This window comes from Oncorhynchus masou, chromosome 33, assembly GCF_036934945.1.
Source record: "Oncorhynchus masou masou isolate Uvic2021 chromosome 33, UVic_Omas_1.1, whole genome shotgun sequence".
Lineage (NCBI taxonomy): Eukaryota > Metazoa > Chordata > Actinopteri > Salmoniformes > Salmonidae > Oncorhynchus > Oncorhynchus masou.
In genome coordinates, this window is record NC_088244.1 from 11420922 (window position 1) to 11441310 (window position 20389).

Genomic DNA, 20389 nt, shown 5'->3' on the forward strand with positions numbered 1-20389 from the left:
ATCCCCAAACCATCACACTACCACCATCATGCTTGACCATTGGTATGAGGTTCTTACTGTGGAATGCAGTGTTTGGTTTTCGGCAGACATAACGGGACCCATGTGGTCCAAAAAGTTCTACTTTTGAGTCCTCTGTCCATAGAGCATCTTGATGATCATCCAGGTACTTATTTGGCAAACTTGAGTCAACTTTTTTGGAGGACATGGGTCCCATTATGTCTGGCGAAAACCAAACACTGCATTCCACAGTAAGAACCTCTTACCAACGGTCAAGCGTGGTGGTGGTAGTGTGATGGTTTGGGGATGCTTTGCTGCCTCAAGACCTGGACGACTTGTCATCATTAGAGGAACAATGCTCTGTATCAGATAATTCTAGAATTCTACAGGAGAATGTCAGGCCATCCATCTGTAAGCTGAAGTGCAGCTGGATCATGCAGCAAGACAATGATCCATAACACACAATCAAGTCTACATGAAAATGTCTGAAAAGCAACACATTTTATGTTTTGGAATGGCCTAGTCAAAGTCCAGACCTAAATCTGATTGAGTTGTTGTGGCAGGACTTGAAACGAGCAGTTCATGCTTGAAAACCCACATGTCGCTGAGTTAAAGCAGTTCTGCATGGAAGAGTGGGCCAAAATTGCTCCACAGCGATGTGAGAGACTGATCAACAACTGCATGAAGCGTTTTGTTACAATCGTTGCAGCTCAAGGTGTCACAACCAGTTGTTGTGTACGGTGGCAATTACTTTTTTTACACAGAGGCATTGAGTGTTTCATAACTTTATTAAATAAGTATCCAATTGTTATTTGTGTACACAGGTTTTGGTTGAAGATCTGATAACATTCAATATCAAAAATATGCAAAAATGTAAAGAAATCAGAAAAGGGGCTAATACTTTTCACTGCACTGTACTTGTTACGATTTAAGTATGGAAAAGTATCTTGAATATATAAATGTTGTAAGATGTTAATTCTATGTATTCAAAAATATATAGCTCAATAAAGTTGTACATTTCTCAAGATTGTTATCTGGTTTGTGGTGTTATTCAATATTGTGTATCACATTTAAATAAATTCTGGGCTCCCGAAATGACTGAACTCATCTAATATATAAACAACTTTTGGAAAGCTCATATTCTGAGCTAGCCATTAAAAAAGTCCACCGATAATTGAGTCTGAACAACTCTTCAACTGAAACTGTCACTCTGACCATTATTTGCGTTGTTTGTTTCTATGTTTTGGTTGGTCAGGGTGTGATATGAGTGGGCATTCTATGTTGCATGTCTAGTTAGTCTGTTTCTATGTGTTTTGGCCTGATATGGTTCTCAATCAGAGGCAGGTGTTTGTCGTAGTAGCCTGTGCTGTATTGTGGTTCGTGGGTTATTGTCTATGTGATGTTGCATGTTTAGCACTCTGTTTCTATAGCGGTCACGTTCGTCTGGTTAATTAGTTTGTTTGTTTTAGTGTATTTCGTGTTTTTTTTCCCCATCTTCATTAAATCATGCTTCACACCACGCTGCGCTTTGGTCCGCTTCTTACGACGATCATGACAGAATAACCCACCTACAATGGACCAAGCAGCATGGTAACAGCCAGCAGCAGCAGCGGCAAAGAACGCAGGACTCATGGACTTGGGAGGAGATCCTAGACGGCGAAGGATCCTGGGCACAGCCAGGGGAATATCGCTGCCCCAAAGCAGAGCTGGAGGCAGCGAAAGCAGAGAGGCGCCGGTATGAGGAGGCAGCACGGCAGTGTGGCTGGAAGCCCGAGAGGCAGCCCCAAACATTTATTGGGGGGGGGGGGCATACGGGGAGTGTGGTGAAGCCAGGTAGGAGACCTGCGCCAACCTCCCGTGCTTACCGGAGAGAGAGAGATCGGGCAGGCACCGTGTTATGCGGTGGAGCGTACTGTGTCCCCGGTGCTGTGCATAGCCCGGTACGGTACATTCTAGCTCCGCGTATCGGCCGGGCTAGAGTGGGCATCGAGCCAGGTGCCATGAAGCCGGCTTTACACATCTGGTCTCCAGTGCGTCTCCTCGGGCCGGCGTACATGGCACCAGCCTTACGCATGGTGTCCCCGGTTCGCCAGCACAGCCCAGTGCGGGCTATTCCACCTTGCCGCACTGGCCTGGCTACCGGGAGCATTCAACCAGGTAAGGTTGGGCAGGCTCGGTGCTCAAGAGCTCCAGTGCGCCTGCACGGTCCTGTCTATCCAGTGGCAGCCCCCCGCACCAGGCTGTCTCTCCGTCTCATCCCTACAGGTGCTCCCGTCTGTCCAGCGCCGCCAGAGTCTTCCTCCTGCCCAGCGCCGCCAGAGTCTCCCGTCTGTCCTGAGCCGCCAGAGTCTCCCGTCTGTCCTGAGCCGCCAGAGTCTCCCGTCTGTCCTGAGCCGCCAGAGTCTCCCGTCTGTCCTGAGCCGCCAGAGTCTCCCGTCTGTCCTGAGCCGCCAGAGTCTCCCGTCTGTCCTGAGCCGCCAGAGTCTCCCGTCTGTCCTGAGCCGCCAGAGTCTCCCGTCTGTCCTGAGCCGCCAGAGTCTCCCACCAGAGCCGTCTGTCCTGAGCCGCACGAGGGTCGTCACTCTAAAGAGGCCTTTGAAGAGGGCAATGATTATGGTGGAGTGGGGTCCACGTCCCGCGCCAGAGCCGCCACTGCGGCCAGATGCCCACCCAGACCCTCCCCTATAGGTTTATGCTTTGTGGCCGGAGTCCACACCTTAGGGGGGGTGGGGGGGTGGGGTACTGTCACACTGACCATTATTTGCGTTCTTTGTTTCTATGTTTTGGTTGTTCAGGGTGTGAAATGAGTGGGCATTCTATGTTGCATGTCTAGTTAGCCTGTTTCTATGTGTTTTGGCCTGATATGATTCTCAATCAGAGGCAGATGTTTGTCGTTGTCTCTGATTGGGAACCATATTTAGGTAGCCTGTGTTGTATTGTGGTTCGTGGGTTATTGTCTATGTGATGTTGCATGTTAGCACTCTGTTTCTATAGCGGTCAAGTTCGTCTGGTTAGGTAGTTTGTTTGTTTTAGTGTATTTCAAGTTTTTTTTCCCGTCTTCATTAAATCACGTTGCCCTTTGGTCCGCTTCTTACGACGATCGTGACAGAAACAGAATATTTGAAAATATGACCTTGTAATCCTGTAATCCGAACCATCAATTTAAACATGTTTATTTTCTTAACAGACTGTATTTAACACCAAGGAAACTTTTTTTACGATGAAATTGGCCCCAACTCCCAACAGTTCCCAGTGTCCCCTAAATCAGACACATTCCTTCATATGATGTGGGAGTGCCCTGCAGTTAAATGCTTCTGGGGCAAAGTTAGTTCAGTTTGAAGTACATACATTTAAATATTCAATGCTTTTCATCTATAGTTACTTTACGATGATAACTCATTGAATCTCTCAATCAGTCAGAGCAGAGTACTGCTGGCACCACCTCACTTTCTCCCATTTGGGGCGGCAGTGTAGCCTAGTGGTTAGAGCGTTGGACTAGTAACCGGAAGGTTGCAAGTTCAGGCCGTCATTGAAAATAAGAATTTGTTCTTAACTGACTTGCCTGGTTAAATAAAGGTAAAATAAAAAATGTAACCAGTGGATACAGTTACTATTAGAAGTTATAACAGAATTATCAACACCACTGCAGTCAGGTCAAGGTGCTATGAAGGAACAATTGAGCCCTGGACAAATATACTTGACTCTGTAAAGAACAATCTCAGCTAAAACCCAACACACAAACTTTAGACTTTTGTTATTTTCTTTGCTTTCAGGCCCACGGGAATGGGGTGGTACTGATTGTTGTGGGGGAGGGGGGGGGAATGTAAGGGGAGACATGGGATAGATTGGTGGGCGCGGGACTGATACGCAACTTCAGTTGCTGGGTGGGGTGGGAGGCATGCTTTCTTCGGGTCGGGGAAGTGTGTGTGTGTGTGTGTGTGGGGGGGGGGGGGGTATATTTGTGTGCATTTCTTTCATTGTTTTTTTTGTACATGTAACCCTCCGGAAAAATGTTTTAAACTCAATAAAAAGTTGTTAAATTGTTTTTGGTATATCTGATCAATCATGAGTTGGCTGGGAATCTTCACAGACCGGTTCACCTGCTGAACTTCTTTTTAGATACAATAAAACCATTTTACAGATACAGTTGATATATTCAAGATGAAGAGATTGTATCTTATAATAATATGTCCAAATCAATGATTTATAGTGAACAAAAATATAAACGCAACATGTAAAGAAAAAAAAATATATATTTCTCCCAAATTTTGTGCACAAATTTGTTTACATCCCTGTTTGTGAGCATTTCTCCTTTGACAAATTAATCCACCTGACAGGTGTGACAAATTAAGAAGCTGATTAAACAGCATGATCATTACACAAATGTGCGGGGGACAATAAAAGGCCACTCTAAAATGTGCAGTTTTTGTCAGACAACACAATGCTACAGGTGACTCAAGTTTTGAGGGAGTGTGCAATTGGCATACTGACTGCAGGAATGTCCACCAGAGCTGTTGCCAGAGAATGTAATGTTAATTTGTCTAACATAAGCCACCTCCAACTTCATTTTAGAGAATTTGGCAGTAAGTCCAACAGGCCTCTCAACCGCAGACCACGTGTAACCACGCCAGCCCAGGACCTCCACATCCGGCTTCTTCAACTGCGTTATCGTCTGAGGCCAACCACCCGGACAGCTGATGAAACTATGGTATTGCACAACCAAATCATTTTGTCAGAAACCGTCTCAGTGAAGCTCATCTGCGTGTTCGTCATCCTCACCAGGGTCTTGACCTGACTGCAGTGGGCAAATGGGCACATGCTCACCTTCGATGGCCACTGGCACGTCGGCGAAGTGTGCTCTTCACGGATGAATCACGGTTTCTACTGTATTGGGCAGATGGCAGACAGTGTGTATGGTGTTGTGTGGGCAAGCGGTTTGCTGAAGTCAACTATTTGACCTAGATAGTTTGTGTGTATGCATTGATATGTAGGCTACATGTGCCTTTTTAAAAATGCATGTAGTTCTGTCCTTGACCTGTTCTTGTCTATTGATGTTCTGTATTATGTCATTCTGTATTATGTTTCATGTTTTGTGTGGACCCCAGGAAGAGTAGCTGCTGCTTTTGCAACAGCTAATGGGGATCCTAATAAAATACCAAACATACCAAAAAACTGATGCCACTATGGTGACGGTGGGGTTATGGTATGGGCAGGCATTAAGCTACGGACAACAAAAACAATTGCATTTTATCGATGGCAATTTGAATCCATCACCTCATGTTTCAGCATGATAATGCCAATGTGCACTCTGTACACATTTCATAGAAGCTGAAAATGGCCCAGTTATCCAATGACCTGCATACATACTCAGCAGACTTTTGTTTTTTATAATCAGCAGACATGTCACTCATTGAGCGTGTTTGGGATGATCTGGATCGACGAGTATGACAGAGTGTTCCAGTTCCCGTCAATATCCAGCAACTCCACATGGTCATTGAAGAGGAGAGGGACAACATTCCACAGGCCACAATCAACAGTCTGGTCAGCTGTATGTGAAGGAGATGTGTTATGCTGCACACCAGATACTGACTGGGGGGAGGGGGGGATTTGTGACCAATAGATGCATATTTGTATTCCCAGTCATGTGAAATCCATATATTAGGACCTAATTAATGTATTACGAACTGTAGCTTTATATGAACTGTAACTCAGTAAAATCTTTGAAATTGTTGCAGGTTGCGTTTATATTTTTGCTCAATTTATATACAGTATACACTAGATGACTGACAGAGGGCGCTGTGTTGAAGCCACCGTGCCTCCATCTTGGCTCTATTGTAAAACATATTTTGGAAGTTATATAGAAATGCATTTATTAATCTCTACAAGCTTTTTTTGTCCAGGTTTATTATATTACAGGTCTCTTAATTCATACATTTAAATTATATTTTTATGTGAGCAAAAAAATATATACAAACCTTTAACCTTAAAATATACTATTTTGAGATGATGAATGTTATTTTCCCCACTACAACAAAAAACTATGTAAATATATATAATTTTGTCCAGGGTTTATATGCATCATTTGTCCCAAAACCAAATTTGCCTCATCTATTCTGATGGTGGGGAATGATGGTCGATGACATCTGGGATCAACTTCGTTACCTTGCTTGAGCAAATTCGAATCACTCACTGGTCACTCGTCATGTAATGCCTGATTATTTTCAAAATGGAAACGCAGAAGACTGCACGTGAACTTTTCACTGAAGCAGTGAGAGCAGTCCTGGAAACTTGGCCTGTTTTACAGGTAGGTGAATATTTCATATATCAAACACTGTATATTCGAGCACAGGCTTTAATGGTGTAATTATTCCGTCGTAGATAGCAATAAGGACATTCATGGGCCGTGCTGATAGCTGGCTACTAAATGTCACTGCGTTAGCTAGCTGTAGTTGTTGGACTGTGCTGTTTGGTTAGCTAGCTCTATAGCGACAACGTTATAAGCATGTCAGCTTCCTAGAGATCTAATTAAGCAGTATACCGATGTTTGTAGTTACGTGTGTAACAAATAGTGTACAAACGTTGTTTTGCAGATCGCAGTTGATAATGGATTTGGAGGCGTGTACGGCCAACAGAAGGCAGATTGGATGGTGGATGTGGTCCAACAATATTTTCATGACAACGGTAACCTGACCCATGATTTCCATACATAGTCTAACGTTACCCAAATATCTGTTATATTATTATAAACGTCGCATCTTCCTCTTTGCGTTACCACACAACTGCTAGTATGAAGCACCCGTGTCTGCTCTGTTCAGGTTACTTGTTGACATGCTGAACAGTCCCAGGCAGACTTTCAGTTCAATCTAATTGAAACTTATTTTACAGCAAACCTGCAGCCAGATGAAGTGGAGGACTACATAGCAGACCTTATGAACAATGAGTTTGATACAGTGGTGGATGATGGCAGTTTACCTCAGGTGCACATTCAGTTCTCAATTCAGACATTTAGAATGTCAACACACAATATTGGGGCAACTTGAAGGTCTGTTTCATTTTCAACTAAGCACATTCATAATGTCAAAATGTCTCTAAATCAATGCTTTCTTTATTGATCAGGTGGCACAGAAGGTTAGCCAGATCTTTACACAGTGTCAACAAGGAAAGCTTGCAGAGGTCAAAGATCAGATAGTCAAACTTAACAAGAGTGCAGAACGAGCCAAGGTCACACCTCAACCAAACGCTGCTGAAGAGTGTAATGGTGATGAAACAGAGGTACGGATTTTATTGGTATAAGATGTCAAATTGACTATTTGAATGCTAGTCAGTCATGTCAATTCTGAAAAGGTTGTGATTGTGGCATTGTAAATCTTGTCATTGTAATCTAGTTCATGGAGTGTGAAGCAGCAATGTCAACAAACCCCCCGCGTAGTTCGGCACCCAAACAGACAGATCAACCCCAGTCTCAAGAGGAAAACGATGGTTGGACGACAGTGGTGCGCAGGAAGTGACATTACTGTGGAAGTGCTGAGTGAATTGGGATTTTACTGCCTCCTAACACTGTCGCCGTTTTGTTTTATACGTGTCTCTCCGATGGTTCTGTCATATTGGGAGGATGGACATATGTTCTGATGAAAACCTGGACACGTAACCTATACCTCGAGTTCACATTTATGCAGGTATCAGGGCATCTGAGGAACTGTCACTGTTCAAAGGAATTTCATTGTTTTTGGTACATGGAAATCCAGTTCAGTAGCAATTAAATAACCATCTATAGTGTGTGTATATATACATCACTCACCTACAATGCCAAGGCAGGCCCCCACCCTTCTGAGGGGTTGGGTTAAATGCGGAAGATATCAGTTGAACAACTGACTAGGTATCCCCTTTCCAATAGTATGTATTACTGAGTAAGGGATAGAAATGTTCATTTGCACTGATCCATGTTCTATTTTCATATCAAATTGATAAGAGGTCTACCTGCTCCAACATGTCTATTTACAGTAGTCAGCAGTGCTAAATATAAAACTTAAAACAGCCAACTTAAGAATGGTGAATTTATTTAATTCACCGCTGCATGACAGTGGCATACAGTACAATGAATCTGGTTTAAAGATTTATTCTGAATACAGGTTGTAAGATATCTGGTCTTTCTTTGTCATGTTTAAACACATTTTATGTTCACAAAATAAGCATTCCACATACAGTTTGGCGACATGTATAAAACAAAGTGAAGGATTTTTTTTGTAGACTTTTTGTACACCTGGCATATCAAGGCACTATTTTAACAAATGTGACTCAGCACAATGAGAAGTAGATCATCCATTTTAAAACAAACTACAGATATATTCATCCCAACCATTTATAGAACCTGTAATGCTGCTTTAATAAATACAAAGAATCTGTAGATTTAAGTTACTGCTACTTATGTGCTCAGAGTAATGGTAACGTCAGTTTATATTAACTTTAGAAAAGATCTCCATCTAGGCTGAGAATAACCACACTGACTTAGTGGTACAGTATGGACTCAGTGGTATACAGTAAAGGTTAGACGCATGGTAGTTGTGTTGTGGTGATGGTGGACAGTAGTCTACAAGTTGAGCCAGGGGTGCTGCAAACACTGAGCGGCAGTGGCTCTCTTTTCTGGTGTGACGTCCAGCATGGTGAGGAGGAAGTCACTGAACTGGGCCGCCTGCTCCAGTGGCCACTCATACTTCTCCAACAGCACCTCAAACAGACCCCATGGCTTCAGGTTGGCTATGTGCCTCAGCTCACCTTCAGGAGGGAAAACAATACATTGTTCCAGTGAGCCACAAAAATAGGGACAGTCTCTCAGATCATCATTTTGGGGGCTGCCGAGTGACGTAGCACTCTAAGGCACTGCATCTCAGTGCTGGAGGTGTCAATACAGACCAGGCTGTATCACAGCCAGATGTGATTGGGAGTCTCATAGGGTGGCGCACAATTGGGTTAGGGTTTAACTTCATTGTAAATAAAATAAAAATTCTTTAACAGCCTGTAACTTGCCGAGTTAAATAATACATCCTATTAGGCACCATACAGGTATGTCAGCTTGTGCTAGTCATTGAGGATATTTCTGTCGACATCTGTTCTAGGAACACTGAAGGAAAATATATTGTGGCTTATTCTAAGCAGATGAGTAATACGAGACAGGACATGTTACAGTGCTACAATTCACATCTAAATCAGTCTGATATTTCTTGTTGACACATTGCTCAACGAGGCATTTTTCTCTTGAACCACAGACTATTCTGTGACATAGCTTTAACATACAGTACAAAACCATTACGGATACATTTGACTTTTTTTTGCACCTATTTTACTGTCAGACTTACCTCGCCTGTCAAAGTATTCTCGTGAATATCTCCCAGACAGAGCAAAAGGGGGCGGAATGGCTCCCATTAACTCAATGATGTGTGCAATGTGATCTGAGAGAACAAAAGAGAGCATTACGTCCCTGTTAAATTCTCATTAAAATAACTCACTATGTAACCATTTACAAATGAATGGCTTCCTCTTCTGTGTGGAATCAGAAATTGTCCAGCTTGAACAGCGTATTTACATACAAGCATGAAACATACAAAACCTCTCCTCGTGGACCTCCAGATCAGGTATTTCACAATTTTGTTGTAGTCCTGAACAAGCTCACCTGATTCACCTAGTAAAGGCTTTTTGATAAGTTGCCTATTGGAATCAGGTGTGCTAGCCCTGGAATAGATCAAATACCTGGAATGGCTGGCATCCCCGGTTAAGAGGTTTGAGAACCACAGGCCTAGACGATACAAGGAGAGTACAGATCCCTCAAACTCAACTGTGGACCTCGAAGCCAGTTCCACTGCATTGTTCCCGTCTAAAATCAGGGATTGATTTAGACCTGGGACACCAGGTGGGTGCAACTAGTTATCAGAGATAGAGATGCTCACTTAGAAATTCTTGTTTCGAAAGAAAAAAAGTCCCTTTGTCCATTAAAATAACATCAGAAAGTTTAATTAAATAGTACCATCAAAACACCAGTCTCAACGTCAACAGTGAAGAGGCGACTCCTGGATGCTGGCCTTCTAGGCAGAGTTGCAAAGAAAGTCATCTCTCAGACTGGCCAATAAAAAGAAAAAAGATGGACGAAAGAACAGACACTGGACAGACTAAGTCTGCCTAGAAGGCCAGCATCCCGGAGTCGCCTCTTCACTGTTGATGTTGAGACTGGTGTTTTGAGGGTACTATTTAATGAAGCTGTCAGTTGAGGACATGTGAGACGTCTGTTTCTCAAACTAGAAACTAATGTACTGGTCCTCTTGCTCAGTTGTGCACCGGGGCCTCCCATTCCTCTTTCTATTCTGGTTAGAAACAGTTTCTTGGCCATTTCTAGAATAGCCTTAATTCAGTACACGAATAGGCTGAAGAGTTTCAGATACTCAACTCGTCTAAAGGCCTGTTTTATTGCTTCTTTAATCAGAACAGTTTTCAGCTGTGCTAATAAATGCAAAAGGGTTTTCTAATGATCAATTAGCCTTTTAAAAATGATAAACTTGGATTAGCTAACATAACGTGCCATTGGAACACGAGTGATGGTTGCTGATAAATGTAGATATTCCATTTAAAAAATCCGCCATTTACAACAGACAAAACCATTACCAACACAGTGCCATCCGTTTTGTCACTAAAGCACCTTATACCACCCACCACTGCGACCTGTACGCTCTAGTCGACTGGCCCTCGCTACATATTCGTCGCCAGACCCACTGGCTCCAGGTCATCTACAAGTCCATGCTAGGTAAAGCTCCGCCTTATCTCAGTTCACTGGTCACGATGGCAACACCCACCCGTAGCACGCGTTCCAGCAGGTGTATCTCACTGATCACCCCTATTGCCAACACCTCATTTGGCCGCCTTTCGTTCCAGTTCTCTGCTGCCTGTGACTGGAACGAATTGTAAAAAAATCGCTGAAGTTGGAGACTTATCTCCCTCACCAACTTCAAACATCTGCTATCTGAGTAGCTAACCGATCGCTGCAGCTGTACATAGTCCATCGGTAAATAGCCCACCCAATTTGACCTACCTCATCCCCATACTGTTTTTATTTATTTACTTTTCTGCTCTTTTGCACACCAATATCTCTACCTATACATGACCATCTGATCATTTATCACTCCAGTGTTAATCTGCAAAATTGTAATTATTCGCCTACCTCCTCATGCCTTTTGCACACAATGTATATAGACTTTTTCTACTGTGTTATTGACTTGTTAATTGTTTACTCCATGTGTAACTGTCTTCACACTGCTATGCTTTATCTTGGCCAGGTCACAGTTGCAAATGAGAACTTGTTCTCAATTAGCCTACCTGGTTAAATAAAGGTGAAATAAATAAAAAATAAAACATTAAAAAATTAACATCTACATTGTATTTCTGTTCAATTTGATGTTATTTTGAAATGGACAAAAATATTTTTTCTTAAAAATAAAAAAGGACATTTAGTGACCCCAAACTTTAAAAAAATACATGGGGTATTGGAAATGATGTAGACAATTACATTGATGGAAGCAACAATCTGCAATTTTAAAGCGGATCCACCCTTTTATTATTATTTGAATACCCCTGGTACAGACCTTCATCTCTAGTGTAGTCCTCTCCTGAGTGGGGCTCGAACAGGTAGTCCCCTGTAGCCAACTCAAACGCCTGCAACAAAAGTGTCACGTTGATCAAAAATACAATCCACAGAAGGGCAACGTTACAGTGGGAGATCTGAGACGAAACAGGACACATACATAGGATGATGTGAAGGTGGTGGTGGTTTGAGTGGTCCTGTCACGGTTTCCTAGCTTACCATGCAGGCTACGCTCCAGATGTCTGCTGGAGTGCCATATTCTGCCCCTATCAACACCTCCAGGGCACGGTACTGACGTGTCTGGATGTCTTCTGTGAAGTGTTTGTGCTGGGGAAGTAGAGGGGGAGGGGGGGGCTGATTAACACCATGCTGTTCTGTACCATCTCCACACATCACAAGAGAACAGCTCCAAGTCCAGGTTATCATGAGAACCGAACATACAGAGCTTGGTCTTCCCGCTGAAAACAGTCACTTACCACCCAACAGGCATTGCCCAGGTCTGCTATCTTGATGCGTATTTTGTCAGCATTCTGTGGTTCCAGGGGATTGACCAGGAAATCTGCTGCGCTGAACACTAGAGTGACACAGACATACAATTGAGCTCATAATCACAACAACCTCACCATCTAAATACAGAGTACAGTAAAGCCAGATATACACAGGGCAACAGAAGTGACAGACAGGATCACAGACGAGAGATGCCGAGTGAGATACTGACTGCTGGGGGACAGTCCGGAGCGTTGGCTGTCTCTCCCGGTGGAGTAGCCTGACAGGGTAGACAGTGCTGACTCAGACGTGGCTGACAGTATGGAGCCAGCCGACATCCCTGACATCCCAGAGCCAGCCGACATCCCAGAGCCAGGGCTGCAGAAACGCATGGGGTTGTGGCCGTTCCAACCCTCCTCGATCCACAACGAGCCAGACTCCGGGTTGGCCTTGGTGTTAGCCGTGGACGAGACGTGGGTGTAGCAGTTCCCGTTTTCATTCCCCTTCACCACAGAGGAGTCTGGCAGAAGAAATGGTATCAACAACATATGGACTTAATACAGAAACTCAACCAGGAAATACAGCTGCTACCAAATCACAGTTATGAAAGGATTGGCATTGCAGTGTCACTAGTAGAGGTGAACCACTCACCGTTGGAGTTCCTCTCTGGGTCCCCAGCGTTGTCGTCCTGTCCGCAGGGGGTGCGTAGAGGGTTGGAAGGGTCTGGTGGAGAAGTCCCGTCCAGATCCTCCATCTTCTGAAGGTCCACCAGTCTCTCCTCCAGCAGACGCTGCTGCCGCTTGGCCTTCCTCTTCAGCTTCTTCTTCTTGTTCTTGGTCACCTTGCCATTCTAGACACACAGATGGACACATGGATACAGCGTTAGGCCAGGATGTCTGGAGCTTTCCCAATCATGATGCCAGCCTGACTGACCATGTGATGCTCCCTGACATGGATGACTCCAGGGCACAGGACCAGAGGGTCCAACACAGAGAGTACATGCCCAGCAGAAAAATAGCAGAGTGTGCAGAAAGGAAGTAGCAAACTGAGAAATATTCAGTGTTAGCCCATCTTCAGTCTCTCTCACACAACAAGTCTTCCTCAGACAGGTGAGCTTTAATACGTTGTAGTAATATTATGGAGTTCAGATGGCGTTAATAACTGTATCTACCTACAATGGGGCTCAATTACATTTCACATGATTACTTTTGATTCTAATCCTCATTTCCATGGCAGAATCACTGCCCTACAACAAACAGTAAAACTTGTGGGCACTTAGGAAGCAGACTAAACATGATCCCACCGCAACCTCTCTATATCCTGCTAGCTAGATGACCACGCTATTCTGAGCTCCAGCATGTTACCGTTGACAGTTCTCCAGTAGGTCTCTTACAGAAAGTCCATCCCATTTGACAGTATCCCTCAAAGCTGACCTGGTGAACTCACGCGCCCACGGCTGTCTGAACAGGCTTTGGCTCAGTGGGTTAGCTAGCTTTGCGGTGACCTGCTGAGGCAGCTAACGTGAGCCACGCCTGGAATTTGAGGAAGGGCCAACTGTACCACAAGGGATCAGATGGCATTCTGTTTTCCAACTGAATCACAGTGCTACGGCTTTAAACTTCCCCCAGCCATGGCCCGCAACAGCACACGCTCCAGTGCAAAAGTCCTGGAGGTTGTTTATACCACTGCATATACTGTAGTCTACTTGTTAATGGATTTGGTATGAAATGCTGTCTACGCTACAGTAATACATTAAAGTATGGTGCTCTTTAAGTACCAAATGCCAATTATGTGATCATTCATGAGGCCTGTTTGCATTGTTCAAAACAAACATTCTAAGAACTGCATACAGTGGGCTAGAAGAAGCCTTCTTGGTACTGGAGGTATATTACAGAGAAACGGGATAGGTTGTTTTCACCTGCCGTGATGAACATTTCCTATTTCAAATACCAATTTTAAAAAAGTACTCAAATTAGATCCATATGACAGGAGGGCAGCTGTAAAGAGAGCCTATCGGCTAAAACTGTATCAATTCAAAGTGCTGACACTTCCTCACATCAAAACAATTGGTGTGAAAACCCTACAAACCCAATAAAGAAACTGGGTAAATGATTATGTTCTTTGTTGAACAGCAACAGGAGGCTGAAACGATGCTTACATAGAACCCACAAGTCAGCCATGGGGCAAAGCATTGTCCGGTGATAAGGTATTACTGTGAAGTGTCTGACTGTGACGATTCAGTCACCAAGACCCCATTCCCTCTCCTTGATTTTTTACATGTCGTTTAGAAAGCCAACTACTGTTTTGACATGCAGAGACAGATGATACACTACCTGAGTAGGAGACGAACCACTAAAGACACACACACACACACACCAACAATCACAACGCCAGAAAATCATCGTTAGGCAACATGATCACATCACACAAAAGCTGAGGTGAGTTATGATCAATGTTAAAGCACTGTTCACCAAAAGTGTTGTTTTTTTTTTGCAAGACTATCCCTTCTGTGGCAGGCAGGCAGGACTTCAGTCTGAACATACCTGGTTCTCCCTTGGGGCGGTGCTAACTGCCATCAGAAAACGAGGTAAAAAAGGAAGGGAGGGACAGTAAACCGTAATGACCACAAAAACAAACACACAAGAAAAACAGGACAAAGTTAGAAACCAAATAGAGACAGAAGAAATGACGATGAGCAGATTTGATAGCAGAAAGTATGCGAAAGAGAGAAGAGACAGACGCATAGGAAACATCTAAACATGCAAGTAACAAATCACCACAGATTTACATCGACAGTTTTGGCTACATTTGAGAGCAAAGGCTTTTGATGGAGTCAAAGTGAATATAGATAGTTGTCTGTATGTGTACAGCAGGGGTTTCAAACAGTGTTTTCAGCGAGGTCCAGAAGACCACACTGGCATTTTCTAAATTTCCTTGCCATCAAAATTCCTCTGTGCATTATGGAGAGACTATATGTAGACCCATTATCATTTCTACAGTTTCTATTTGGTTTTAACCAGTAAAATGATCATCCACACCCCTGGTGTACAGTATAACGTTCACATTACTGTGAAGTCAGTAATTTGTCAAGTCCAATTAAAATTTTAACAATTACAGCACACATACAGACACACATGAAGCACTCACAAGATGACCCTATGCTACAACCCCCCTCAGAACAAGTTTGACTAATAACAAAACGTACGTTTAAGTTGAAAGTCTAGATGTTTATCATCATAATGAACCAACCAGCTCACCTGAGGAGCCCGAGGGAGGAGGGGCTCCTGACTGCTGCCACACAGTGGCCTCTGCAGCCAGCCGTCTGACGTACACCTCATCTACATCCAGCAGGATGTTCTCCGGCTTGATGTCGGTGTGGATGATCTTACATTTGGTGTGCAGGTAGTCCAGGCCCTGCAGAACCTGTGGAGGGCAAGACATGGAGTATGTATACGGGTGGTTGAAATGGATACTTGGAACTGGCCGGGTTTCTAGTAAAGCGTTACTGACTACAGGATTATTAACATAACTGCTATCAATGATAATATCTACTATGTAGATCATATTTTCCGGGTTAACTGGCTATTTTCTTAACGCTGCACCTGTGAAACTGGCTTGATATGCTATAAAACACAGGAGAATGTGCTGTGGTATACCACTGTACCTGTCGGAGAATGCTCTTCACACAGACTAGAGGAAGGCCCATATAGTTGGACTTGATGATCCACTTCAGCAGCTGGTGACCCAGAACCTCCAGCACCATACACACATCTGACACACCAGTTAAGGAGAAGCGGATTCACTCAAACTTACACATGAAAGATCCCTTTAATACACAGACCAAAATCATATTCATTTACCATGCCTGCATTTTTATATATCCGACAGTAGTGTGTAAAAAAACATGGACAAATTAAAAGCCACCTAATGACCGAGTCATGATTCCTGCATTTTCACAGACCCTGTGACCAAAACACAGATAGTGTCCGTGTGAATGGTTCTGCTTTTTTGCAGGTAAATTCATAAATTCAACACTTCCATTGTTTAACACCTCCTTAATTTGAACTGCAAACAGCCCCCATGGTTTAAACTCCCCCCCGCCCCTCCCAATTGGCCAGTTCCCTACGGATTAGTATAAAAGGGGTCTACCTGCAAAATAAGAAGTAAATTAGGGGCTGTTTGAAAGGGGGTCATATAAACATGCCTTATATTATTTTTTACTGGTAACATACCACATCTTCTGTCAAATGGGTGAAGGAAAACAGGGAAAATAGTAGTACAGGCAAGTAGGAGGAGAGGAACAAGATGTGCAAGGTCCACCAAACCCAGTCGATTACAGGGTCCACCAAACCCAGTTGCAGCCGGTAAGCAGCAGAAAGGATACGCACGCCATTGACCCCGGATATCTTAAAGTCATCAATAAGCTGTACAATGGTCTCACGTTTGGGGTCTGTAGGGTCACTGTCTCGCACCTTAAGCCACAAAATAAGCGCAGAAAAGTTACTTCAATTCAGAAACAGTGTGATCTATCCGTATATGCCAGAGATGTTTGTTAGAATGTACTAGACTACGACTCCCCGGAGTGTTGGGCGAGCTGAGCCATCTACACAGTACAATGATTATGACATCAATCAATTTCAACAAACAACTATGCCATTTGCTTTGGAGGATGCCCTTGGGCTTGTAGCCATTAATGAATGATGTCTGTGCTGTCTGTCTGAGGGTGAAATAAATAGGAATGCACTCACACATCTGAGCAGTTTAATCTCATCCAGCGCCGTCTCTGTGTAATGCAGAGCACTCTTCACCACTTTCAGTGCCACAAAGCGCTTCCTCCTACACACAAACAATCATGTCATGACTCAAACTGGAGAGGAAAAACAAAACATAGCCAATAATGAAAACTTAACCATTCAGCACTGAATTAAACAAGATAGGAATGAAAAACATTAAAACAGGATAAATATCATTAGGCTTCTCGTTTGTGTATTACTGGTATAGTTTAACAGATGCACTCGAAAATCAGTCACTTACTGCAGGTCCCAGCATAGCCATACAGTAGAGAAGTGACCCCAACCAAGCTTTCTGACTACGTGATATCGGCCATTGAACAAGTCTCCAATCTTCACTGGGTAGTACCCACCTGAAATATACAGACGTTAACTCGCACAGGCTTATTAGCATTATTGCATCATCCTCGTTGATAAATTATATTGTCAGGTTGACATACTGCATCTACAATATCATAAGTATTATTACAAAATCCATGTGGCGACTACATTCATTACATAACCACCAACACAAGTAATTCCACTCCGTGCTGATTTTTCAAATAGAATGACCTTGACCCTCACTTTCCTAATCTGCCACACTATTGCATCGATCCATTAGACAATTATACAGCCTACCTTTGCAGTAATCTGATGGGTCCTCCTGCTCCTCATCATCTGATCCGAGCAGCTCTGTTGGTGGAGGGGTGAAGTCAGGTGGGGGTGGGCTGAGAGCCTGCGGAGAGGTGGTCTGAGATGAGGAGGTCAGTGGTTTAGGTGGAGTAGAGAACAGAATTGGAGGGATCCCTAGTGAGGGTGCTATGGGAGAGGACAGTACAGGGGTGGACAGTACGGGGGTGGACAGTACGGGGGTGGACGGAGTGTCAGAGGAGGGAGTTAGTGGTATAGGAAGTGGCCTGGTGGTTAAAGCGGAAGGACGCAAGAGATGGGGAGGGCTCTGGGAGATGTTGAGTAGGGCAGGGGGTTGGAGGGCAGGGGGTTGGAGGTCCGGGGGTTGGAGGTCCGGGGGCCTCTGGGACAGGTTGAGGAGAGGGGTGGGAGAGGTTTTTGGTGGAGTTGCAGGCCTGTGTATTGTGAGGATGCGACACAACTCATCTGCAGTGGGAATCTGGGACCTGAAACAAAAACACAGAACAGCCTGATGAAACAACCATCTCAATATGGTTTCTGTTTGCCTTTAGGAAGGTGGTGACGATGCCTTTGCCTAAACAATAACAACCAGCAAAATATCCCTTTATCTGAAAAAAAATAGACTAATTACATCAGTTATATTTAATTAGTCATCTAAAAGACTGACTTGACATTCAGCAATGTAAATACTGTGATTCTCTTGTAAACAGAAGCATGCGTGCGCTTCAACACAGGCAATGAGGGGTTTGTGTTTTATTATGAGTGAGACGTGCGTCACATTAAATTAAAGTGGAGTGCTGACTGTGGCCTGTCTCCAAAATTCATTGGGGGGATTATGCAATTACCAAGGGATAATGATTGTCCAAGTAGTGCACCCCTCATATCTACATTTGCACGGTCCCCACACGTATTTGTAACAGCAGTGAAATGGGTATTGTTAAGGTTTGCCAGGGTTAAACTGAAATAGGCTCAGAGCAGGAAAGGGGGAGGCATGAGTCAATGTGCTTATCTGGAGAGGTGAGTCGCTCCACCGCCCCCATGTATTTATAGCACAGACATAACTACTAGCTAGACAGAACCAGCTGCAAGAACTGATACATGCTGGTAGCCGACGCATAGGCAGGGAATGGGAATAACGTTAGAGTAGCCAACGTTGCTCACCCAATATCCAAACTGGGGAGGTTGTCACCGGATCCTTTTCGATGTTTCTTTCCTTTCTTCTTATGCTTCTTACTGTGGGTGCTATGCGGGTTGTTATTACCGCTGGACACTGCTGGCGATCAGGGAATATATCATTAACTACCATATATCCACAAGGCTAACGTTACGGCTATCATAGAGCTGCCTTGTAGTATCTGCAGTACTCAATCGCATGGACAATCCGCTAGGGTTAGTGCAAAAACGGATCCTTGGGACGTCCCTAACCGTAACCCCCTGCCACAACCCTTACATAACCCTAACCTAAACCCTTGATTTCACCATTTTTAAAATGTCAACTTCAATGGGGTGACTTAGGTACGTCCAAGGGATCCAGAGTTGCAAGGAGCAATCAGCTAGCGCTAACTGGAAATATTACATTTCCATTTGCAAATTGGACTAACGTTACTTGCCAGCTGCGGATTTATTTTTGTGTGAAATCTGAATACATATCGTTGACGTGTAAAACTTAGTAACAAGACGGACAAATATTGGAAAGAAAACACATTGCCACTGGAAATATTTTTAACATATTAGCTAGCTCGTTAGCTGGCTAGTTTAGCTAGCAAGGAGTGCCTGTGCTAGCTGGTTAGCTTGCGTGCGCCAGACAGCTGGCTGGCTAACGTTAGCTAGGCTTTTTTTTATTATACAATGACAGAAACATACAAATCAATTCTAACTCAACGATGAGATAAATTAGTAGTCATGCGACCATCTTTATCATTTACATTGTGTTAAACGGTAGATACAAACATAATATTTGTCATGTTTTAAAACTCTCACCGTTCATCGATATCATCAGTGCAGCTGTCACCGCGCACACTACTGGCAGGCTGCATTTAGGTTCGCGCCTGCGCTGTAGTTATGAGCACAAGAGCTTTGGGAACAGTGGTGGGGTCAGCTGAGCGGTGGTAGGGCCATGGAACAGTGGTCACTGGCCAGGGGGATATGAGTATGGCAAGTCATTTAATTAAACATAATCTGTAAAATCTACCCTGGTCAATTGTCATTTCGATTAACCTGGCATGTATCTACCATCCAGGCTGTATCACAGTGCAGCAGGTAGCCGAGTGGTTTGAGCGTTGGTCCAGTAACCGAAAGGTTGCTGGATCAAATTAAAAACATGTTGTCCCTGAACAAGCAGTTAACCCACTGTTCCTTGGTAGGCCGTTAATGCAAACACGAATTTGTTCTTAACTGACGTACCTAGTTAAATAAAGGTTCAATTTAAAATCACAACCTGGCTGTAATTGGGCCATGTTTGGCCGTTGTAGGCCTTCATTGTAAATAATAATTTGTTCTTAACTGAAAGAATGTTATTGAAGAATATAATTTAAATATAAATAATCCAAAATGAGATTTAGTATAACATCTGTGGCCTATTCCATTGTTTTTGTTGGTAACAAAGCAATGTATAGTATAGTGACTGTAAATCCTTGCATTCATAGCTCCATCAATGAATTTAATATGCAATGATGGTGGTTACATTTCCCCAGCCCTACCCCTCAGCTTTGGCTATACCAAACCAAGTGGATGGGCTGTGGTGTGGAAGACCAGTATAGTTACCAATAGATTGAGGCTTCCTGGTTGCTTGTGCCAACTCATGGCTTGTTTATCATGGTTATGCTGAAATAATAGCTTGGCCCAACGTTGTTTGTTTTTCGAT

General features: G+C 43.7%; 2 protein-coding genes across 4 annotated transcripts; one reads left to right on the forward strand and one right to left on the reverse strand.

Annotated features, from left to right (window-relative positions):
• The first annotated feature begins 6202 nt into the window (after positions 1-6202).
• Positions 6203-8137, forward strand: tsr2 (TSR2 ribosome maturation factor). The gene is made up of 5 exons (XM_064956442.1): positions 6203-6301; positions 6588-6678; positions 6883-6974; positions 7114-7269; positions 7383-8137. Exons 1-5 carry the CDS (start codon positions 6224-6226, stop codon positions 7503-7505), a joined length of 540 nt encoding a protein of 179 aa, XP_064812514.1. The 5' UTR covers positions 6203-6223; the 3' UTR covers positions 7506-8137.
• A 205-nt stretch (positions 8138-8342) lies between these two features.
• Positions 8343-19581, reverse strand: srpk3 (SRSF protein kinase 3). Of its 3 annotated transcripts, none has more exons than XM_064956440.1 (16): positions 19507-19581; positions 18688-18796; positions 17515-18011; positions 17141-17249; positions 16855-16942; positions 16491-16578; positions 15771-15877; positions 15364-15529; positions 14650-14675; positions 12758-12956; positions 12339-12626; positions 12097-12194; positions 11840-11947; positions 11622-11691; positions 9351-9443; positions 8343-8769 (listed from the first exon to the last, which is right to left on the reverse strand). In XM_064956440.1, exons 1-16 carry the CDS (start codon positions 19520-19522, stop codon positions 8585-8587), a joined length of 2247 nt encoding a protein of 748 aa, XP_064812512.1. In that variant the 5' UTR covers positions 19523-19581; the 3' UTR covers positions 8343-8584. The 3 variants fall into 3 exon arrangements, with proteins under 3 accessions (XP_064812512.1, XP_064812511.1, XP_064812513.1); XM_064956439.1 differs by having other exon boundaries at positions 18688-18799; XM_064956441.1 differs by lacking the exon at positions 18688-18796.
• Positions 19582-20389: the final 808 nt, after the last annotated feature.

Coding starts and splice junctions, on each gene's coding strand:
- tsr2 (XM_064956442.1), top strand. CDS start 6,224: ATGGAAACGCAGAAGACTGCACGTGAACTTTTCACTGAAGCAGTGAGA. Junction 6,975..7,113: donor ATGATGGCAGTTTACCTCAG/GTGCACATTCAG, acceptor TTTATTGATCAG/GTGGCACAGAAGGTTAGCCA. Junction 7,270..7,382: donor GTAATGGTGATGAAACAGAG/GTACGGATTTTA, acceptor ATTGTAATCTAG/TTCATGGAGTGTGAAGCAGC.
- srpk3 (XM_064956439.1), bottom strand. Junction 15,878..16,490: donor ATCCGGGGTCAATGGCGTGC/GTATCCTTTCTG, acceptor CTGGTGTGTCAG/ATGTGTGTATGGTGCTGGAG. Junction 11,948..12,096: donor TGGGCAATGCCTGTTGGGTG/GTAAGTGACTGT, acceptor CTACTTCCCCAG/CACAAACACTTCACAGAAGA.